Here is a 23,811-nt window from a genome sequence, read left to right as displayed (position 1 = left end):
GTTCACTAATCCATAGCTTAGCCTAATTTGGAATTTAGTCAAAATTTGTTAGTACATTTTAACTTTAACAAATGAATTCTTACATCATTTTAAGCACGAAATTAATTATAGTTTGATAAATTCAGATATTCTATATTTGTTCATATTTTTATTTCTATATTATTATAATTAAAATTTGAATCCATGCACACCTTTTTTTTTTTTTTTTTTTACTTGGGTAAGAGTTATTTAAATATATTGAGTAGTGTAAAATTATATACAGATGTAAGAATCAAATATGCAGTAGAACTGCTTTTCATTAAATTCGAGTTGATTTCATATGCTCATCTTCCTCCTTTATTCACAAATTATTAAAAAAAATAGTTACATGATAATATCAGAGTTTAAAATTATTCGTTTGAAATTTTAATGGCTACGATCAATTTTTTTTTTAAGGTATAAGTTGATATTTGTGTAAAAAGAAAAACAAAATATAAATAATAAAATGAGATAGATGAAACTTTTCAAAATTATGACCAACTCCAAAGTTCCAATACCCTCCCAGTCATTGTTTGAACTATATATATATAATATATATACACACACTTTTATTTATGGAAATTTGTTAATGGCGATATAAATAATATTATTTTTATTATTTAATTTTTTGACAGCGGGAGATTGCTTTTTAAAGAAATGAAAGAGGGGAAGGGATAAAAGCTGACGTAAGGGCTTTGTAGGACGGGAAAAGGAACCTTTGAACATTGGGCTCTCAGTCCGGTTTTTCGCTCTCGTTATTTTTTATTTTTATTTTTAAAAATTTTAAATTGGAGGAGTTCCAATACTTATCCATATCCACATGACATTTATTCATTTAATGATTTCTTTTTATTTTTAAATACTTTTACAATTTGCATCCAAGTCCCTCCATTTATTCTTTTCAATTTAATATATTCATTTTTTTTTAGAATTAATTACCACCCATTTTAAAGGTCCAAAATGACAAATGATCTAGTTTTTGAAAAAAATAATCAAATGCCCATTTACTGATGTCATGATTATGTGAAGTTACGGTATTGCCTTTCTTTTTCCTTTTGTCTCATCTTCTTCGGCGTGAGAAATCTTCCTCTGCATGTCGTCTTTTTCTTCTCTAGCTTCTTTTCTTCTGTACGTCTTATTCTTCTTATTCGACATGGCAAGTCGACGGAAGCAGCTCCGATGCGACCACTTCGATGAGTAAAAGTGAGAAAGATGAGTGATTTTGTGAGTGGGGAAACGAAGAGAGAGCAAGGCGAGCGAGAGCGAGAGACATAGTGATTTGTGAATGGGAAAAAAAAAGAAAAAAAAAAAAAAGAAGGGAGAGCGAGACGAGTGAGAGCAAGATTACTTTTTCGCGAGCGGACAAGTATATTTTAGTAATTTCACCCGAACTTGACATTGGCAAATGGTCATTCAACATTTTTTTCAAAAAAAGCGTAAATTAAGCTAACTTAGGCATATTTTACTGATTAAAACATTATTATCAACTTCCACGATCTAGTATCATGTTCGAAGAAGATTTCCTAAATAATTTATGCTAATCTATTTCAAGTTGTCTTAATGATCACTCTCCTTCTATACTCTCCATCACCAAATAGCATTCAACAAGCTTCAAGAAGAGGCATCTACGTGATTAGAAGTGCCAATTAGAGATGTCTATTTTGAAGGAACCCTAAGGTCCACTACGAAAGTGGGGATCGGTTCAAAGTTTTAATTTGCATATTTTGATTCTGTAATTTTATATAGAACATAAATTTACAAAACCAAAATATGCATTATTTAAGAAATTACAGCATGCAAGAAATAAGGTGAAAAAAGGGGTTTGGGTTTCAAGAAAACTTACCCTTCATGAATCAAAATCTTCTTCACGAAAACCTTTATCCAAAACGATCACGAACAATTTGTATAGTCACAAATGCCCAAAGATGACACCACTAATGGGAGCCTTCTTTGGTAGAGAATCCTCAAGAGGTGTGGGCTCTGAGATTTTGAAAGAGAGAGAAAGTAATTGAGAGGAGCATAGTAGTTTTTGGGAAATTACAGAGAGATCTCTAAAATATAGAGAGAGTCCTCTTGTTACAAAAAAAAAATATTCTGTAGAGAAGATTATCACCACGAGAAAAAAAAACCTACCCCTCACTACACGAGTTTAAGAAAGGAAGAGAATTGATTTCCCTTCCTTTAAAATTAAAGTTAAAATTAAAATAAAAACAATTTCAATTTAAATAAATATACATTATATATATATGATAATTAACTTTTTTTATATATATAACCATATGTTATATGATATATAATACATAACTCATAGTTTAATATTGTATAAACTCCTTTGTATAGAACACTCCCGCTCACATGTCTCTACATGAATGATAAGGACCAAATCATTTGTAGCACTTTATAACAATTGTAACATCTACAAAGTGGGTCGTTTTCGTAGTGTCACCAGGTTAAGGTATCCAGCCTTGTCCATCTAATACAGATCATTTAGGTTATCACTTTAACGTGATCCATCTGTATGCCTCTACATACATGTTTAAGCTACAAATGATAACCTTAAATGTTAGTTTACTGGTTATATGAGTTAATGCTACTAAATGTCAAATAAAACATCTCTTATTTGATTAAATAAATAAATTATTTTTACGTTACAATTACAAACTACAGGATTCACAAGATTTAGGACATCAACCTCAACACATTTAACCCGCAAGGTATGTGTGCCCCAATCCCCGTGGAAAATTTCGCAGGGATGGGGAATGAAATGGGTAGCGGGGATAGGGGACGGGGAGTTATCCCCAGACTCGCCCCGAATATATCTCTAGTGACAATACATATGTCGATGCTATGTTATCAGCTTCTGATGCTTCATGATGAAAATGATCTCGTAGTTAGATTCATTAATATATTATTTCATAACACGTGTTGGTGGCATTATTAAAACAATAAAGTATATTAGAATGTGTTTGGATTACATTTTCAAGTGTTTAATTTAAAAAATAAGTTACTTGGAAAGAAAACTGAGTGTTTGACAACCACTCAAAATAGATTTTCAAGTGTATTTTAATTAAATTTTATCAAAAGTGTTTAAATAAAAATGAATTTTTTGAAAAATATTTTTTTCTTAAGTCAATCAAAACGGACTTTTAGAATAGTTCAATGGTCAATCTAACACTTAAAAAAAAAAAAAAACACTTTCATCAATAATCATTAATAATAGAGAAGTGTGGTAAATTTTAAGGATTGTAATAAAAAAAATTTAAGAAAATACCGGGACTATATTGAAAGTTAGAAAGAATAAAGTACGAGAATTAAATAAGTAACTTAATAAAGAAATCAATGCGCCAAAAAGAAAGTGTAAAATGAAATTCATATCCACGTGTAAGAAGATGAGTGGAGGACAAATATATTTTATCGGGCAATGCTCCACGTATCTCTATCCTTTTTTCTTTTTGGATAATGATTTTGGAGGAAGCAACCAAACCTACCTTATTAATAATGCATACGTTTACTTTACATTTATTTATTTATTTTCATTTGGGAGAATAAGATGTTCCAAACTTCCAACAAAATTAAGAAATAACTGAGGAATCTTAATTCTTAATTATTTTTATTAATATTTAAGTTTAAAAAAATTGTCTCAAAACTTAAAAAGTTTGATTTTATTTGATTCATGAACTTTTAAAATTATAATTTTGATCGGTGTTCTTTTAACTTTTGTAAGATTCATGGATTTGACATAATATTTAGAGTTTTCATTAGATACAAAATTGAAAGTTTAAACACCTATTCTTATTTCACATAAAATTGAAAGTGTACATGTCTCTTAGATATCTTCAAAAGTTCAATGACCAAATAAATACAAATTTAAAAAATTTATGAACTATACTTGTAATTTAGCAAATAAATTTTAAAAAGTTATATTTTTGCGAAGGTCTCACATTTAAATTAAGTTGACTCTATTTTCAATTCAATGAACCAGATTTAATTGTAATGTATTTTTTAGTACAATAATTGCAAGGTAGGGGATTGAACCGTCTATTGAATTAAGCTCACTTTGGCTAATGTATTTTTTTATTTCATTTCTAAATTAGCTTCGATAAACATAATATTAAGACTCCTTAAACAAAACATAATATTAGGAATTTTATCATGATTAGTACATATAGTTTTTCCTTTTGATCGAATTATTCTAATTTCCATTATGTAAGTAGGGGTCCAAGTGGATTTATGAAAAATTGTACTTTTATTATGTGACATCCTCCCCTTAAAATTGAAAAAAAGTAATAACATCTAAAAAGTAATAAAAGATGTTAGAAAAAGAAGTTTATAAAAAGATGTAAGATTTGTCACCTAAAAAATTTTTTAGGTTAAAAATAACAGTTTTCCAAATATAAAGTTGACTTCTAGTTTTGTTTAATCATAATTGATTTTTAAGAATCTACAAAATCAAAGATTATTCATTTGGATGTTCATTTTATCCTAATGACAACTCATCCATAACAAGTGGAGGATTGAAGAGTTGAAGACAAAAACGATCTACATGATTAGTCGTTTGAGGATAATTATCTTTTTAATGACGGTTCATAAGCAAAAATTTGAAGCTAAGACGGGACTTTTATTTTTTGCCCACATCAGATGATGTTGAAAGAACAACTAAAAAGAGGGCTTGGTTTTCTAAAAGAAAGGAAATCAAATATAAGAGATTTTCTTTATAAGTTATTTCTTAGAAAGATTATCATTCATAAAAATAACCAACCCAACTTTGTCAACATAATACATCAGTTTTCACATCATTCATAAAACTGTACAATGTCAACCTGAATATAACTAAATTGGATTAGACGTATATTTTCAACGAGTGGTCAAATGTTCACATTCCTGCCAACTCAACACGTTGATGAACTAAAAATAATAATACATATATAAAAAATAAAAACAGCATATTAAAAAAAAATGCCATTCTCAAGGTTGCGCTTGTTCCAGATAAGCAAAACGAATACGATAACTAATATTGCTGATGTCCAATCAAAGCAACAATATCTTATATTCAAAATAATAATCCCAAAGACAGTCCCTTTGATTATGACTATTTCCCAAAAAAAAGAAAACCAACATAGAATTCTCCACTTAGATTTCTGAGAATCCAATGACTAGAATACAATATAACCAATCTATAATCCATGATAAGAAAAGAAAGAAAACATAAACTTGACAAAGGTTGCTGTACAAATTCAAATCACTAGAGACTGAAAATAGAAAAATGATAAATGTCTAAAGAAAACGCATACAGATAACTTGTCCTGGTAGAGATTAGATAAGTGAATGACTATGAAAAGACAATATTGTTCCATGACTCCGATTATGGGATGCACTTCACAATCATACTTATTTTAATGTTCAAAGGAACTTTCAGCATTAAAGTCAACTTCAAGTCTAAACATTGTATCTTTTTTTCTCAGACTAAAGGAAATAAAATCGATTGGTGAGCATAGCGTTTGGCAGGTTGTTTGAACTTTTGAAGTATATTTGGAAAAGAAAGTTTTCCCCCCCTTTTTTGCAGGGATCCTAAAATTAAAGCAGCGCACCTCATTAAAATGCTGATCCACTGCTTTTTGATTTTCCGAGTAGCACATCCTTAGCTTCATTGATCTTAGAAGCAAGATAATGACTGCCACCAGCATCAGGATGGTTTGCGATCATGACCCTTCTATGTGCTTCCTTAATCTTATCTGGAGTTGCATTTTCTCTGTTAACCATCGAGGATAACTTTGGTCAATCATTACACAAAGTAAGCTACTTAATGGCGTGAATGAAACAATTGATAAATAAATACACTTCTTAGTGTTCTTTCATTCATCAAGATGTTTATGGTGGAAAAGTTGGTACAAGCCTACCAGTAGTACATCTGTTTTCGCGAGAATAAGGACAACATATGAAAGTGGATATTGCTCAAGAAGCCATGTTTTCAATAGAAATTCGAACTCATGTACAGAAGCATTGCTTTCTAGACGTGTCCTAAAAAAGTAAGTAATTTTACAATCACTTCATGGAACATCAGAATCAATTATCTTGTTGGTGTCTCACTGATCTCTCTACTCAAAACAAATGATCCAGATAATATGTTTCCCAAGGGTCGGATCATGAAATGTAAAGGAAAGAAGAAATAAATAAGCAAAGATTCTCATTGTTCTCAGAGGGCAATGTAAACCAATGCCTGGACCAAAATATAAGGCTTAGAAAGAATGAAAATATTCCTAAATGACCATATTTGAGCCATAAGTTACTGATTGGATTCTCTTATGTAAATACTTATGTGATCATTAACTGCAAAGAAACCTGAATGTCTTTAAGATCCCTACTACTCAAGTAAACTATGCCGAGTTATGAACTTAAAAAGACCAGGTTATCAAAATAATTAAGATGCAATGTCATAACATCAAGAGTGATGGAAGATCAATAACCAGCAAAAATTTAGTTATTTATTTACGAAGATGAAATACAAGTATGTTGGACTACCTAATACCAAGAATAAGAGCTGCTTCCCTCCTCGTCATCGTAGGATAGAAACCACCTTCATAGAATTTGCGTGATCTAGCTTGTGGTGGCCGTGACTTGAATGCTTGCCAAGCTCGAATTCCATATCTACCAGCAAGAGCTGCTGCAGCTACTGCAAGACCAGCGAGGAGTGGTGTAGCCTAATACACACCTAGAAGTTTGTTAGTCTTATTGGAACATCAGAATTGGAACTCCAAGTTGAATGTAAACATCATCTACAAATCTGAATAACTACAGACGAGTTAAAATTTGAAATGCATACCTTTTTTATTTATTTTTATAAGAAACTAGAATGAAGGAATATACGAGGTATACAAAAAAAAAAAAAAAACGAGCGCATTGAAAAGGAACGGGGTATGACACAAGCTACAGAAACAGGCTCCAATCCCGAAGAATAAGAATAACATCATAATTACAAAAAGGTCTGGTAATCGACCCTCGTAAGGTGACATTAAATAATAACTGTTCATCAAAGAATTGTGAGTTAGATAGAAGGGGCACATTTTTGTAACTGAGTCATTGAATGTAACAGAGTCTTGAGCAATGGGGTATTATTAAGGGGATGTAAGTGAGAAAGAGGGTATGCCTTGGTGAAATGAGATACTCCAAGTCTGTGAGAGGAAGATCTCTCTAATCCTTCCCCAGTTTAAGGTTTTACCATGAAAAATAATATTGAGGTCCATCGCTTTTCTCCAAGATCCTAATCAATATCGTGTAATTATGCAGTGCTGCCAATTAGCAAAATGTCGTTCAATGGAGAACTTTCCCAGTGTTAAGTTTACCACCAACAGGAAAAGTGATGTAATCAGTATTGAAAGATGCATTGATTCCATTTCTAGCAGCTTGATAGCAGAAAAACCCCAATCAATGAGGTCGAGATGCTCGACCTCCAATTGAAAGTCGTCAACGAAAATATTTTGGCCACGACTCCAAAATCAAAACCCAGGCGATGTGAACCCTCAATGAGATATCAGCCACACGAAACTATAATATAGTATATCCACAATAAAATTTCAAGGGCAAAATTGAAATGATTTACACTAAATTCCAATAAGAAGCAAGTAGTAACTCCAAATTTTCGGAAGGATCAAAAGTAACATCAATCACAAACGAAAAACATATGTGGATCATAAGAACGTAGAAATGAGGGAGACAGAGATGATAGAAAGCTATCAAGATCAGTGCCGAATGAAACATACTGAAACATAAAGAAAGAGAGTGGGATTTTGCTCACCATTTGAGTGAAATTCCAGAGGTAGGTGAGAGAATGTGGAATTTCATTCAGAAATCCGGATCCAATTTTCGATTCAGAAGCAAATCCGATTGAGCTATCGAAACTACAATGACGAAGCAAAGCACCTTTGGTTTCACGTTTCAGGGGACGATGATGAAATTGGTGAGCTTTTCTCGTTATGTTAAAAGCTGGGTTGGTCCAAGAATTTACTATTTTATACTTGTCTTCAACAAATTATAAAATGAAGCTAATTTTGTGTGTGTTTTAAGTTAAATTATTAAAAATACCCCAAACTTTGAATTTCATGTCAACCTTTCTAGCTTGAAATTTGCTTTAAGTAAACATATTTAAACACATGCAATAAGAAAATTTAGGGTTAGGGTTTTAGCCCAAAAAAGAAAAATCATAAACAAAACAGGGACGAAAGCAGGAAGACGACAACATTTATAAAACATCGAAGTATCATGTGTATTTATTTTTACATATGTTTAGATTTTTTTTACATAAGCAAATACAAACTTTTTCGTCTATAAATTTAGCGGCAGAAACCTATAAGGGTTATTTTGAAATAAATTTCAAACTTTAAGAAAAAATGAAACTTTTTAAAGTTCGAGATATAATTATAACTAACCCAAACTATAATTTATAGGTATTTTTTGATAGTTTGACCTTTTTTTTACAACAAAATTTGTGTATAAGAGTTTGAATAAAAAAATGAGTACATATTGATTTTACTACAATAATCTCATGTGTTTGTGTGGATATGTCTTGAATAGTTTATGTTTAATTTCAATAATTCAACTACAAAGTAATGAAGGTAATTGATATTAATAAATTAAACATGTTGCAACTCAATCAGTTGAAGCATTAATGACTTGCAAAAATGTAAAATTACTATTATTTGTTTGGGATAAAATTTAAATTTAAAAGAGTGCGAGGGTACAATTTAACTTCAAATTAAAATGATGATACTATATAATTATGTACTTTGAATATATTTTTCTATATATTGAGTAAATTCTATCAATAAAACCTTTGTTGGTATAAGGACAGAGAGATTTAAACCAGAAACAGGGTGGAGATGGAGAACATAACGTGGCCAAATTGTTGGAATAAGTCTATACAAATGAGAAAAAAGGAACATCCCTAAATTCAATTGATTAAGATAGTATATCATTAACAAAAGATAAAATAAAATTAGAGGTATGAATTTCACTAGAACTAAAAAAGAAACCTGTATATATATATATACACATCTAATTTTTCCCAGAAAAGTGAAGGGACACATCCCAATTCCTACTTCAATAGATACTCAAGTTGGTTGCTCAAAGGACCAAAACGAAGAGTTGTAGAGGAATCTACAGTAAGCAAAGAAACTGCAAGTAAACTACAAAAAAAAATGTTATTTTAAACAAATGAAATTTGAAAGAGACAAGATGAACCAGTCAAAGAATTGTCTCAAAAGAAAACCCAGAAGAATCCTCACAATATATTATAGACAAACAGATTTACAAATGGTTTCAATAGATAAATGCAACCCAAAAACAAATCTTATTACATACAGATAAGAATTTCAGGAAGACCAATGGTATGGGAAAAAGAAAAATATTTTTTTTAAGAAAAGAGAGAGAGAAGAAAGAAAGAAACTAAAAAAAAACCATGGACATGGACCGGTGCTTGCAAGAAACATATATATATATGCTCACTCACTTGGGAAGTAGAAGCTGTTGAAGAAAGCAAATGACGAAAGTACGATCCTTGGATTGACGAACTCACGATCAATGAATTTGTTTCCTCCTTTCCTTTGGTACTGCCACTCTCTATGATGCGAACTTTATCATCTTTTAATGTACTTAGCTAGTATTCACAACTGGAGGACTAGATTGCCTCCTTGGCTTAATAGGAAAAGCTGTAAAGGAAAGCCGCTTCTTTGCAGAACTTGCACTTGCAGATCCTTTTTCCATTGTTCCTTTCTTCTCTGTTCTAGATGAACTTGCCAACCGGGACCGAGTCTTCACAGTCTTCGATGGCGTCGCGTAACTTGAAACTGAAGGTAAACTGGCAAGGCTTTCATCATCCCTGAATGATGACCCTGCAATAGTATGCCTCCGAGAGAGCTTTGATTTGACACTAGTGGTGCTCCTTATACCATCATCCCCACCCCAGCTGCCTACCTTTGATTTGGCTGCATTTGTTTTCTTTCTGCCAGATGATGAAGATAATGCCTTGGGAGTTGAAGGTGAATGATATTTATGCAATTGGCTTGACTTTTGGCTTGTAGGAGACTTTGGAGAAAGCTTGGTAGAAGAGTTCTGATCACGACGAGCATAAATTTGGAGTATGTCGACCACAGATGCGCGAGTTGCAAGACTCGTGATAGAAATGTGATCTGGGTAATCAGTGGTGTTTCGAGATTCCCATGGACGAGCTGCCATCCACCTCTCCAACCAACTCCAACCCCAATGGGGATTGTTTGGATCCATGACAGTGGGGGTTGCAGTTTTTGAAGAATTCTTCCATGTTTGCTGTTCATAACAGATAAAAACTTATTTTCATTTGATATTCTAAAAGGAAACGCTACTGGATGGAAATTATTGTTTACAGAACTTGAGAAACAATCCTACTATGAGCAGAACAAAAACTGCAAGGAGTTGCTAAATATGGTAACCTACAAGAGACTTTCTAGAAACCACCTTACAAAGAAAGTTAGTGAAGTGAGATATTCTATTGACACCAGTTACTTTTTTCTATCACAAAGAAATGCATTGAGCAAAACTCGTAATAGATGATGGCACTGCAACCATAGAACTAAAGTGATTACATAAAATCGAATATGCAAATTATATGTACTGATTGAAGTACCCTTCAATTCACCAGGTACAATGTCCTCTAAAAAATTTGGACCAATAAGAACATTGTGATCCAGAGTCAGGAATTGACCTCAGCAAAGCACATACTACGGGATTAAGGAAATAATAAGTTTTGGTACCTGATGAGAGTAAGCATAAGCCAGAGCCCTTTCTCTTCTTATTGCAGCTTCATGCTTATTCAATCGTTTAGCTTCAATTTGTGCTTTAGATTGGGTGCTATGGTTCCACTCATCGTCCATCTGTAGTGCAAGTTGTAATGATGGCAGATTACAATAAAGAACAAAAGCTCATACTGACACAGCACAGTGACAGACATGTTTGTTCAAGCGCTACAGATACAATAGGTTAAATTCAGCCGAAAAGTTTGAACAAAGAGAACTTACAGCAAATTTTAACTTCTCGAGATCTTTCTCACGTTTGTTACGAAGTTGCCGCTGAAGAGCCTGATTTTCTTCAGACATTCTTATTCTCCTTGCACGAATCTCTGACTGTAAATGAGTAAGGGTCTGCATGCATTTTAAAGTAGAGGCCACTTGCCGTTTGACAGACTGCCCTTGTACCAACGTCTTCAATCTCATCAACGCTTTGAGAGCTCTCAATGCTCTCCTTGCCTGTATTGAGAAATGCAAAAATATAAAATAAATAATTTAAAAAGAAAAAGAGAACATTCGTACATGTCATTTCTGATATGTAAAATACTCGAAAAATCATGATGTAGATTATTACTGATGCTTTCCTATATCTGGCAGAAGAAGAACTCTTCAAAATCCAGATAGAGTTGAATGACATCAAGAAATGCTTTCACGAAATTTCAATAGGAACAGCACAAAGAAGAATGAGGGTAAAATTTCAACATGAAGGTTCTCATTTCCAATGAGCAACATTGACCATACATGAGCCTCTTGACTGACGTATGAGTTGGATTTTCAACCGATACTTCATCAAAAGTGAAAGCTAACGTATTCCAAAAGAACTTATTTTGAAGAAACAATGAACTGCTTCTGCAGAAAATAAATGGGACGACCAATCCATATACTACTCAAAGATAAAACTTGGTTATGAATTCTATAAATTTCTTGAAATACTGATAGGTGGAAATAGTTTAAAAATTAACAAATAATCTTAGCTTATTGTTTCTATCATTAACAACAGTTACCAATGTTTCTAATTGCTTAAAAATCTTATACTTGATGTAAACTAGATATAGAAGTACCGTATATCCACGAAATGCAGTTTGAATCTTAATAGCTGCTGTTTCCTCCGACATTTCTGGGCGACAGGAGATAGGACTAGGTGGATATTCAACCTCCACAGCCGGCTGAGCTTCAGCAACAGCAGGCTCTGCAGCCTCCAAATGTGCAAGCTCACTTGGCTCATTCTCAGGTTCGGTTTGTTTGACATCATCTTCTGTAGGAGGTTGTGCAGGAACATCCAATGGAGATTGCTCCAAAAAGGATATCACATCCACACTCTCCTCCTTTTGGAACCATTTTTTCTTAGATTTGTCTGGTTTCTGTTGAAACAATATATCTAAAGTTAAAGGGCAGACTTCCATATGATTGCAAAAACAATACAAAATATAATTTAACAGAAGTAGCTCAATTCAAACCTTGTCTTTCTTCTCAGAAGGTTGACTAAGAACCTTCTTCACTGCAGAAAACCAACTCCCTTTCTTCCCCATTTGTTATTCATTCATATGTCTTCCTTCACTTTATCTGGTCGCAGAGAGAGAAGAACAGATTAATTTACAGACCAAAATGAAACTAAAAACACCATATATATGACATTGACTGCTAAAGAAAATTGTATAGATTATGGCATGTCAATTGACATTCCATTAAATTACTCATAGATAATAGTTCATCAAATTACGTACGAAAGAAAAAAAATCTGTTCACCAATTAAAACGAAAAAATTAAAAATCTCTGTAAAAGATATATCAATAAACGATGCAACACCAATATCACAAAACTGCAAAATCTTAACCAAAGAAGGATCACCATGCATCGAAATTTTCCAATGAAACGAACTTCAAATTCTATAGCATTTCTACCACGGCAAGACTCGAGCAAAAGAAATAAAGAAAATCCACAAGAAACGAGCTATCATTTCAATACCTATGCATGAAGTTCCGAATCGTCATGAACCATAAACCAAAGTTTCTCTTAAAGAAAACGATCAGAATAGGTCTAGAGAGAAAATAGAGGAAGGGGGAGAAGGTGGACCGGATCTTGAGATAAAAACCATAAAAATTCAACAGTAGGGTTGGAAAATTAACGAGTCTTCAGATTTTGGCCGTAGCAGGGGAAACATGGGGCCTACGAATTCCGATCAAATATTATTTACAGAACATCAAATCAAATCATCATCATCATCATCATCTTCTTCTTCTTCTTCTTCTTCAATCTCAATCACGAACAACAACCACGACAACAAAATCAAATTTCAGATGTTTTTCAAAAAAAACAGAAGAAGAAGAAGAAGAAGAATTTTACAATGAATGGAGTCATTACCAGAAATCAAATATAACTGATGGATCATAAGAAGGCCGATGATGTTGATACAGATAGGCGCATTGAAAGTTTTTGCTCGGCCATTGACACGACCTCTTAAGCCATGGTTGGTTTTTCATCTCGTTGGTCGTTACAATTGCAACTCTTTTCTTGATGCCTTAAAATAGTTGAAGTTTCAATCATGGCTGAGCTGCTTTTTTGTCTTTCTTTCTTTCTTTCATTCTAAATTATTATTGTTATTAGTACTTTGTGAATAAAGTCAAAATTCATGGAATGTTGATATGGATTTAAAATCTGTAAATATACCAAAGTGTTGTGTAACCAATATTTTATTTTATTTGTGTGGTTCTCAATTTAGTCTTTCATTTTTTTTAAATAATTAAAATCTTCAATTAAGTTATCTTGCTAAACAAAAGCTGACTTATCATATTCTTCATTAATATATTTCAACATGAAATCACGATATTAGAATATTATTTGGCGTGTCGAACTTCATCAGCAAAATTTATTTTTTTTCGAGTGACATATTTATGTGTTCAAAGAATTTCAACTATTCAATGATACCGAATTATTACACATTAGGACTTTGTTTATATTTGTTTTATTAAAGGTAAAATTAAAATTCTAAAAGTATGTAAATTTTATGTAAACATATTGACCCATTTAAGTATTTATTGGATTGCCTAGTTTAAAATATATATAAAATTTATGTTCCGTTTAGACAATTTTAATTTAATTCTCTATTAAAAGAAATAAATAAATTTCTTTTTGCTTATATGTTTAGGTTTTATTCCAGAACTTCTATTAAAAAAAATTTAGTCAAACATCTAAAAGTAATACTGTCCAGATTTTTTTTAATAAGAGTAACATTGGCAATAAAAGCTGAATTATTATTTTTATATATAGATAGATACAAAAAATAATTATTACGGATTCGGTTGATAACTATTTGATTTTTTGTTTTTATTTTTGAAAATTGAGCATATAGACATTACTTCCACCTCTAAACTTCTTCCTTTATCATCTACTTTTTTATCAATAGTTTAAAAAAATAAGCCAAAATTTGACAATTAAAATCCCATTTGGTAACTATTTTATTTTTTATTTTTACTTTTTAAAATTAAGCTCATAAACACTATTTTCACCTCCAAATTTCTTCATTTGTTATCTATTTTTATCAATAGTTTAAAAAATAAAGCCAAATTTTGAGAACTAAAAGAAATAACTTTCAAAAAGTTGTTTTTATTTTTAAAATTTGATTAAGAATTCAATTATTGTATTTAAAAAAATGTAAATTATTATAAGAAATGTAGATGAAATAGATTTAATTTTTAAAAATAAAAATAAAAAATCAAATGATTACAAAATAAAATTTTAACTTTTATAAAATTACTTTTGTTTTTTTAAATAGGATTAAAATTCAACCATCATACTTAATCAGAAGGAAATATATTTAATTGTCAAAAATTAAAAATATCAAACGAATCTGACATGAAAAAAGATATATTGAAAGTTATTTTTATTCGATTGCCAAAGCATTCCAACTGTTTAACGCTTTTAGATAAAATATTAATATTAGAACATAATGCAATGAAATGAAATCATGTCATGTTCGCTCGACAAGTTGCTGGCGCACCCTAAAATCCTAATTAATAATTAAAAATTGGTTGACTTAATCTTTAAACAAATTGAGTTTAAAAATTAAATTTTTTATTACAAATATTATTTTGCGTTTATTTTTTAATTTAAAAAATGAACAAAAACTGTTCAAAATCTCACCTTTTAGTGTATCTTTCAAATAAAAATATTACTGTAAAAAATATTGAAATATATGAAGATGATGCTAGAAAAATTAAACTAATAAGAGCTATCCCGAACTAGAATGGTTGAACTAGGACCCAACCATAACACAATTCACCAAAATTTGTAAATGTGACTTGAGAATATTTCTAAAGATAAAAGGACCCCACGAGTCTCATTCAAGTAATCAATTATTGAAAGTAAACCATCACAATCGACGATTAAACATATGATTAAAAGAATTATTCTTTTCTCATACATTCATTGGTTATAACAGTGAAAGTGAAAAAGCAGCAGTCAATAATTTGTACCATTTCCAAGACTAATCATTCTTCAAATTAGTCAAAAACTCAAATACAAACAAGGAAATATGATACAATACAAATTTTGGATGACTATATTATAGGCAAAATCCTACAAAATACAATACTCCTAAATTCCTATTCATACAAGTAGTATAAGGGGGGGAATAAATGTCAAGAAAAGGAGAAGCTGACCAAAACTACTAACCTCCACTTGATAATGTCGCGGGTCAGGTAGGGTTAGATTATCAAAGTTGAAGGATCCACCTGAAACAGGTGCTGAGCTGTAACTATGCCCGCTCCCATTTTTAGAAGATTATTTCTGTGTCACAACAATCAAATACAACAAAAATATAAGACTGCTACAATATTACATTCCCCTAAAATCTCTTCCCTTTTTCTTCAACCAAAAAGATGGATTTTTCAGAACTCATAGGTTCAAATTACTTCTACCCTCCTACCACTTTTTTCAAAAACAAAAACTTGAAACAGACTAATTATGATACATGTGAGGACCTCCCCGACCAGGCAGAGGCCCCCGGTGCGCATCTACTATCTGCTGCCTAAATCTCCACCATTACCTCCTCTCCAACTACCATCTTCTCTGGTAAACGTGCTACCAGGTTGCCCGACGTACTGCTCGGCCTTGGCATAGTGCATTTTAATGGCTGCCACAGGATCTGAAACACCAGTACAAGAACCACCCATGAGAATCCCTCCCCTTCCAACAACATTCATTCCAACTAGTACCCTTCCCTGCTGTTGTAAACTCGACAAGGATACAGCATCAAAGCTATTTCTTCTGTGCATCTCAGAGAATATATCGACTGGGAACGGTCGCATCTTAACACCATCTCGACTTCTATACGAATGATAATCAACCACTCCATCCTTTGCTGGAAAAGCGGAGCCTAGTCCGTTAAGACTTCGGTCACCATTATTTGCAAGTGCCTGCAATGGCTGCTGTTCATTTTTAACAGACGTAGAAGAGTAGCCACTGAATGCAGCAGGATACTTGGCCTGTAAAATGGCAGAATCAGGCAAAGCGGACAAACCCATCTGTATTCTGCTTCCATCCCAAAAGCCGTAACTCCGTAACGGAACATTTTCGCCTATGTCGCACGATTTGCTGCTTGACTTGTGAAGTCCTTTTTCCTCCCCACACTCGCTGGAACCAGAACTTGAATTTTGCTGGGAAGGGGCATGACTTAGTATCTGACCAAACAGTTTCACATCACCTTTCCTGCGTGGAACATCAGAATCTGAAGCACTGCCACTGCATGCTGAAGCACTGCCACTGCATGAAGCGTTCTTCTGATGACCATGACCAAATTTGATATTCTGAGGCAAAAAAGGAAGCTCAGCCGGGTTGTGCGGCTTGGAACTGTTACAATTCTGAAGATAGTGGCCCTCAGCAACATACGTACTGTTACAATTGATGTCTGGCTTTGACAGCCCTTGAACAACAGGAAAATATGTGTGATTGATATTTTGATTCATGCCCTCAAAATTTTGTTTATTGAACGGGTAGCTTCTTGGAAACTTGGATGATTCACTATGGCGCGACAAATTATTTTGGTGCTCAGCATGGTCATCTTTATTCATAGCTTTTTGATGCGCATCACTAACCTCCTGCAAAACAAGTGGTGATGACAATATATCTTGGTTAAGCACCTCTTCCCTTCTAATGACACCGGGATCAGAATTCTTGACAGCAAGAGAGTTCTCCTCGGACTCGATACAAGACTTCTTCTCTGCAGGTTCCACTTTAAGAATGTTGGGATGCAAGATTTGTGGATCAGGTCCTACGGAACTGCCCTCTGGGGCAAGACTGGAATCAAAGCCAGTTGAATCCTGAACTGAGCCCTGCAATATACTCTGACCATGTAAATTAGTGTTGCTTCCTTCTTCTTCTCCTCCAAATACAAGCTTCGCTATAGCTCTGCTCTCACTCACAGCTGCTGAATTTTCATCTAATGTGGACACTGATTCAGATCTCAGAATATCAGGTTCATTACAGCACTTGCTTCCACCTTCAGTATTTTCAGAAGAGCCTTCAATTTTGTGGTCATGCACGGGCTGGCTCAGAGAAGCAGCAGCAGCATTTGTGAGATTGTAGGCAGAACGAGTGTCTAGACTAGGCACATCCTCTTCCTTCGATGTCTCAGAAATCAAGTTTCTGACAGCCTGACAATTCTCATCCGACTGTTGCAGTTCTGTACTTTCCTCAAATTCACTACTAGTCCGCATGTTGACAGTCACAGCAGATACAGATTCTTCGTGATTTACGTTAACAGATGTTGCTACACCGTTGATTGACTCAGAGACAAATTCATCACTGCCACGGGCTCCACATATCTCCACAACACAGTGGTCTTCACTGTCGGTTCCACTCCCACTGCCATCATTACCACTTCCAGGTGTTTCGCCTACATCTCCAGAAGTATGCATTGAATCCAGTCCAAGGCATTTCCGAGCTTTGCTAAAGAAAACCTTGCACTGGTCCCTAGACTTTGATCTGATACATCTAGAGATACTATCAAAATCCTTACCATAGGACGATACAGCCTGCATGAAGATCAACTTCTCCTCATCTGTCCAATTTGAAGAATCTACATCCTCAGAACTATCATCTGAACAAGGTTCATTATCAGTTTTCTGAATGACATCAGACGATGAAGGCAATTTCGCTGCAGAATCTACTTTATTGCACTTCCACTCCATGTGGTCCTCACTGGGATCAATAGCACTTGTAATGCAAGAACTCAGGGCCTCTGAAGATATTGAACCACATATACCAGCAAGCACATCAGCAGCAACTGTTTCCTTTTCAGTCTGAAGAGCATCCAAACTGTTCTTATTTGAAGGAGTGCTAGCACTCCATGATACTTTTGACTCAACTTCCCCTCCCATACCCAAATGGCGAGTACATTTCTGCTGGTTCCCAATGTCATAGTCTGCTTGTGCTGCCATTACTGACGCAACACCTAAAATATCAAGGGAGGTAGCATTAACGTCCGGATTCCATTTTTTCCCTGATGTTACCAAGTATGTGATGGCAGAAGATTTCACTTGCTTGCCCAACTCCAAATTTTTATTCTTCTTAAAACTATCAGATTTATGGTTTTTGTAATAGAACTGGATACAATCAGCTGTGGTTTTTAGGTCAAGAAATGAAGAGATTTTCTTGAAATCCTTTCCAAACAACGATAGTTTCTCCCAGAATATCTCTCTCTCGGCTGAAGTCCAGGGGTTTATCATGTTCCTTTCCTTCTCAACAGCACAGGGATCTTCAACCAGCCCATTATTAGAGATGAACCTCAATGCCTTCTTATCCTTCTTGTCCAAAATCATAGCTGGCATCTTTAAGGTACTCCTATAAAGCTTAATTTGAGGGTTCAACAGCAGCTTACTGGAGTGACGAACAGCGATTTCTGTGTGAAGAGAAGAGTTCTGACATGCTCCTGGAAAAAAAAAATTAAGCATTCATTAAATCATAACGACATGTCGTGATTGTTAGAGATTTATGACTACCTCACAAAGGGGAAGAGAAAAATATGCACATCACAGACAACAACAAAGGTTTGAATCTAATGACCCACAAACAACTTTGAAGACGTCAAAAAAAATGTAGACTTCCACCAAAATATATGATAAAAAGTACATGTCTCTTTGTAGATGATTCATCCAAGATCTTTGGCTACAAGATGGAAATATTGAACACATCCACTAAATCTTTTGAAGCTTTCCTAGTTGAGACAACCTGGATCCTGGACACTAAAATGTTTGGTTGGAAAAAAAAAAACCACCACAATTCTCAATGAATTCAACTCAATAAAACATAACAAGCCTAGTTACACAATCCACCAATTAAAATCAACCAACCAATAACAGAAGAAATAAGGAGTATAAAATACAAGATAACTCCAATTAATTGTCAATCACAACAAGAAGTGTACAGAGACTTGCTTTCTTTAATTTAAAAATAAAGTTCCAATAATAAAAATCAAAATCCATACACTATTGCAGATGAGAATATTCCCTAGAATTTCATCATTAACATTCTAACTCATTTATATATATACTTTATATATTTTTTAAATGTTAAGAGAAATTTATATATACACACTACAGTTTTGTCAACAACACAAATAAATCAAATCATTTCTAATGTAGAAAATGGACAATATAACATTTGAAGAATTTGTTCAAATTCAAGACATATTTGTAAGTTCTGGAGTGGAAAGGAAAAGAAATACCACTGAAGGAGAGATGAAAGTAATCTTACCTTGCTGAACCGAAAGGGAGCGAATTGAAGACCTGTACTTCTGATGGCCAGAATGTGTCACCCTTAGACTCAACTCCTTTTTTTGTGGCCTTGAACGACATTTCTTTACAGAATGCAGCAGACTTTCTTTCCATGATTGTTGCAAGGCTTTAAATCTAAGGGTTAATGCACTCTCCTTAAATTTAAAAAACCGCCTCCTCATTGCAAATTTCTCTTTAATAAGTTTTTCCGTCTCCGAGCAGGACAGAATTTTGGTGCTTTTACTGCTGATCTTGCACATTTCCGCTGGTAATTTCTTAAAAATTACTTCTGCAGCTTTACTTGCACATTCTTTATTACATGCAAAAATGAAATCACAAAGAGATGATCTACTATCAGCTTGGGCCATCAAATCACCATACATAGATTCACTGGTACAACTCTTAGCAAGAATGCATTCATTGCCAAAGCCAATTGTTTTATGTTCATCCACAGAAGGCCCAGATATTGGAAAATTCCCTTCCATCTTGTCAGGGACAATTGCATTTGTAACTTCATAGCAATGACTATTTTCCACAAGATCGGAAGCAACAGCCTTTACTACTTGGGATGGTTCATTAAATTTTGATGTCACAGTTCCAGGACTATCAATTTCATCAACCTTTGTATCAACATCTTCAACTCCCATGTCACCCTTGCACACTGGCATCTTCTCAACTGTTGCATCAGAAGAAGAAACTATCACCAAGGGAGCAGGGCGAGGAACAATACAAGAGACACCGTCTTGTTCTTTGAAATATGTACCACTCTCCACCAAATGTGTGGCACTGGAATATTTTTTAGGAGAAACATTGCCTCCATTTCCAGATTTCAAAGACTTAAGTTCATTTTCAAGAGAATCAATTTCAGACTCTGTCGTTTCCAATGTCTTTGAAATTTCACCTTTATATGCTAGTAGCTTATTCAATGTAGACTTCCCAAAACATGATTCTACTGTACTCGGGTCAGAATGAAACAATTCAACAAGTGAAGATCCTAAATTAGCAATTGAACTAATCTCCATCTTCTCTATACTACACAATAACTTCTGAAGATTTTGTGAACCGGACCCAGGTGAACTACACATCATGCCATCTGCACTTGCTCCCTTACTAAATGGCTTATCCTCCAAGCCTATTGCATTCAATTCAAAAGAGAAAAAAGAAATAAAGATGATTGTTCAGCATAAAGAGTGGCAAGAAAGAAAGAAAGAAAGAAAATCTATACTAAAATTCCTAAACATGAAATTCAAGTATAGAATTACTTCTTAACCACAAGAGGCTACTAAAAGAATTAAAGGCACTCACCCAACTGCTTTTCTACACACGAGGGAACTATAATGAAATAAACACACGAAGAAAAAACAAAAGCAGTCCCACAAAACCACAACCAAACTGACGGGCCATGGGGAAACTATTCCAAAAATACCCTAAATCGGAAAAATAAAGGACCCCGATTGATTAAGAAAGTTATAATTAGTGTTCTGGAGGGCATGTATCAAATAATAAAAAGTTTAGGGCCAAGGTAATCTCAAAAAATAGGAAAATAAAACGTCTACAGGTAAATAAAAAAAAAAACTACCCCTTAACATTAATAGAAACCAACTTTCATAGTTTAATAATGAGATTCGTAGGTTGAAGAAATAGAAATAAGAAGTCCAACATCAGAGAAAACAATGCAATCATAAATTCTTAATACATGAAATTTTATCAAAAAAACAGGTGCACAGAACCCAAATTCCATCAACTAATTCAAACTTCTTATCCTTTAATTCAAAGTATATACTCGATACAACTTGCTTTGTCTAGGTTCAACTAAAGTTTACTCTTCACAACCCTCAAAACCTTTAACTGCACATGCAAAGATGTCCACCTAATAATAGCACGTGCATGGCAAAACTGCAGTGAACTGGAGACTAGAACAAGGGTTGAGAAATTAATAAAAATGTTGTAGGAATAGGTTAAGCATACAATCTTGTCATAATTATCGCGTGCATTAAGCTAATTACAAGCATAAAGAACTTCAAGACACTAGAATATCCAGTCTAATTTCCTTCTTGTATGGAAAAAGTTTACCTGATGATGAACTACAGGCAAAAGAGGATGGAGTTGCAGGAGATGCACAATCTGAAAAGGGCAAAGTTTTGGGACTTTTCTCAGCAAAATTTGAACCAAGGGAGTGAGTTAATTCAGCACTACCGCTTGAAATAAGAGCCACTTCCTTTCTCAGACTTCCATCGGGGACCTCAACTTTTTCTTTCTCATACTTGGCTAATCCATCACCCCATCCAAGCCTTGGCTTCTTCCTAGAAATTGCATCTTCAGAAGGCAGAGAAGATGTCACACAGGCAGTAGCTTCCGCAGAAGGGCTTTCTATAGGAGATGCAACTCTAAGAGGTAAATCAGCCTTTTCATTCTTCGAGTTTGTCGAACTGCTGTAAGCAGATCCACGAGAAGACAAACTCCCAGATCTGGACCACTTAAGTGGCTTCCAATCAGTGGAGCCAAGGGGCACTTCCACGTCAGATCTCGGGCCATTTTCCAACCCATGAACAGATTGAGGAGAGGAATATGTCACCGTATCATCTACGGACCTCTGATCAGAACTCACATCCTGCGATGATAGCCTTCGCGATGAGTTCCCAAATCCATTGTTGGTCTCCCTGGAGTGACCTCTCCAGTCTCTATGACTAAAAGAACCTCTACTTTCTCTACCGATTCTAATATATTTTCCATCTCCACGAGCAACAGACGGCCGGAAGCTCTCATCTTCTAACACCCTGTCACTGAATGACCGAGAAGGCCCATAACCGTGACTAGATTCTTCAGAAAACTGATGCCAACCACCCTGCTTACCATGACCTTCGGGAATAAAAAAGGACAACAGAGAGAATCAATACCAGAAGATTAAAAAATATATATATGTGCAGGCAGGTTTGGAGGACAAGGGGCAAATTCTCAGCAGGGATAAAACCAGGAATCATTTACCATCCAAATTCATAAAAAACCCCGGCCAAAAACTCGAGAATATAGAAAATAAATGCGATGATGATATACCTGCTTATGCGCCCTAGGATCTAAGAAGTACAAACGGAGGAGACAGTAGAGTAAAATCAAAACTCACCAGTAGGTCTTCGTAAGTCAGCAGAACCCCACCGATTAAACTCGCGAGATCCATGATAAGAGTCCCGCCATCTGGCCGCAGACCCTATGGCCTCCGACTTCTCGTGTTTCCTCTCCTTGAAGAGGTCTTTCCTGTCCCACGGCAAAGGTTCTGGCGGCATGAAAAGCAAGAAAATTGCATGAGCATCAACGAACAACGGGTGCCCCACAAACACACACACAAAAACCAGTATAAAAACCCTAGCACCTCGCCCCCACCACCACGACCAATTCCATTTCCAATTCCAAATACTCGGCAATCAATTTCACGAACCAAAAATCTACCACAAAGACCAGAACTATGATTCGCAAGGCAAATAATCACACAAAAAAAGCTCAAAGAAAAATTGAGCACCAAGTTGAATAACCCCACAAACTAACCCTTGCAACCGATATACCCCTTCCTTAAACCTTCAAACACACAACCCTCGGTGCTGCAAATGAATTCTAGGCTTGAATCAGATTAAAGAAAAAAAAACGATGACTGAGAGAGTTCTTCTTCCACTTTCTAGGGTTTGCAATCTTCTTAGTGACTCCTTTTATCTCTCTTTCTTGGCTGGTGGAAAATCTGCTTCAAAAAAGAACGCGCAAGAAAGACGATAAGGAACAAAATAGATCCTTGAGCAAAGAGAGAGAGAGAGAGAGAGATGAGCATCCGGATCTCAACGCGATTGTTAAACCGTATTTCAATCACTCTACGAGTCCGGGAAAAAAATTAAAAGAAAACCAATTATTTTTTTAAAGAAGTTTTTTTCTTTCTATATTTCTCTCACCATATCTGTATTTTCTTTTCTTTTCTTTTTTTAACGCTAGCCGTCGTATGAGTTATTTTCCGTATTTCTAAAATGCCCCTGTTCTATAATTTATTTACTCCTCGGACCCACCGACTTTTTTCACACATTAAATTATTTCCTAAATTTCGATTGGATAGTTTTTTAATTTAAAGTCTCTTTTTGAATTTCTACATTGTTGCGTTCTTTTTTTAGTGGAAAATTTGAATTTCTGTAATTATAGTAGAAGATGTTCCTATTATATTATTAAAAAATTAT

The 23,811-nt window shown here is 34.2% G+C and overlaps 3 protein-coding genes across 5 annotated transcripts; all 3 read right to left on the bottom strand.

The window, feature by feature from the left end:
• Window positions 1–5,005: 5,005 nt before the first annotated feature.
• LOC120081556 (mitochondrial import inner membrane translocase subunit TIM14-1-like) lies at window positions 5,006–8,095 on the bottom strand. The gene is made up of 3 exons (XM_039036545.1): window positions 7,811–8,095; window positions 6,538–6,716; window positions 5,006–5,767 (listed from the first exon to the last, which is right to left on the bottom strand). The coding sequence occupies exons 1-3, from the start codon at window positions 7,811–7,813 to the stop codon at window positions 5,611–5,613; spliced, it is 339 nt and encodes a 112-aa protein (XP_038892473.1). The 5' UTR covers window positions 7,814–8,095; the 3' UTR covers window positions 5,006–5,610.
• Window positions 8,096–9,263: 1,168 nt separating this feature from the next.
• On the bottom strand, window positions 9,264–13,408 carry LOC120081555 (protein IQ-DOMAIN 1-like). Of its 3 annotated transcripts, none has more exons than XM_039036541.1 (7): window positions 13,194–13,408; window positions 12,798–13,086; window positions 12,290–12,395; window positions 11,894–12,193; window positions 11,064–11,291; window positions 10,800–10,919; window positions 9,264–10,335 (listed from the first exon to the last, which is right to left on the bottom strand). In XM_039036541.1, exons 3-7 carry the CDS (start codon window positions 12,359–12,361, stop codon window positions 9,664–9,666), a joined length of 1,392 nt encoding a protein of 463 aa, XP_038892469.1. In that variant the 5' UTR covers window positions 12,362–12,395; window positions 12,798–13,086; window positions 13,194–13,408; the 3' UTR covers window positions 9,264–9,663. The 3 variants fall into 3 exon arrangements, with proteins under 3 accessions (XP_038892469.1, XP_038892470.1, XP_038892471.1); XM_039036542.1 differs by having other exon boundaries at window positions 12,798–13,079; XM_039036543.1 differs by lacking the exon at window positions 12,798–13,086.
• A 1,868-nt stretch (window positions 13,409–15,276) lies between these two features.
• On the bottom strand, window positions 15,277–23,415 carry LOC120081444. The gene is made up of 4 exons (XM_039036317.1): window positions 22,725–23,415; window positions 21,677–22,462; window positions 19,584–20,735; window positions 15,277–18,759 (listed from the first exon to the last, which is right to left on the bottom strand). The coding sequence occupies exons 1-4, from the start codon at window positions 22,882–22,884 to the stop codon at window positions 15,848–15,850; spliced, it is 5,010 nt and encodes a 1,669-aa protein (XP_038892245.1). The 5' UTR covers window positions 22,885–23,415; the 3' UTR covers window positions 15,277–15,847.
• Window positions 23,416–23,811: the final 396 nt, after the last annotated feature.

Source organism: Benincasa hispida, chromosome 7, assembly GCF_009727055.1.
Source record: "Benincasa hispida cultivar B227 chromosome 7, ASM972705v1, whole genome shotgun sequence".
NCBI lineage: Eukaryota > Viridiplantae > Streptophyta > Magnoliopsida > Cucurbitales > Cucurbitaceae > Benincasa > Benincasa hispida.
Note: the sequence above shows the minus strand (reverse complement) of the source record. Positions and strands in the feature narration are given on the sequence as shown.

Bases quoted from the DNA above. Each gene is read 5' to 3' on its own strand.
- LOC120081555 (XM_039036541.1), bottom strand. From the start codon at position 12,361: ATGGGGAAGAAAGGGAGTTGGTTTTCTGCAGTGAAGAAGGTTCTTAGT. The intron at 12,194-12,289 runs GTTTGAATTGAG...TTGTTTCAACAG, and splicing joins CTTCTGAGAAGAAAGACAAG to AAACCAGACAAATCTAAGAA. The intron at 10,336-10,799 runs GTACCAAAACTT...TGTTATGAACAG, and splicing joins CTTATGCTTACTCTCATCAG to CAAACATGGAAGAATTCTTC.
- LOC120081556 (XM_039036545.1), bottom strand. The intron at 5,768-6,537 runs GTAGTCCAACAT...GATGGTTAACAG, and splicing joins GCTCTTATTCTTGGTATTAG to AGAAAATGCAACTCCAGATA.
- LOC120081444 (XM_039036317.1), bottom strand. From the start codon at position 22,884: ATGCCGCCAGAACCTTTGCCGTGGGACAGGAAAGACCTCTTCAAGGAG. The intron at 22,463-22,724 runs GTGAGTTTTGAT...TTATTCCCGAAG, and splicing joins TGACTTACGAAGACCTACTG to GTCATGGTAAGCAGGGTGGT. The intron at 20,736-21,676 runs GTAAACTTTTTC...TGAATGCAATAG, and splicing joins TGCCTGTAGTTCATCATCAG to GCTTGGAGGATAAGCCATTT.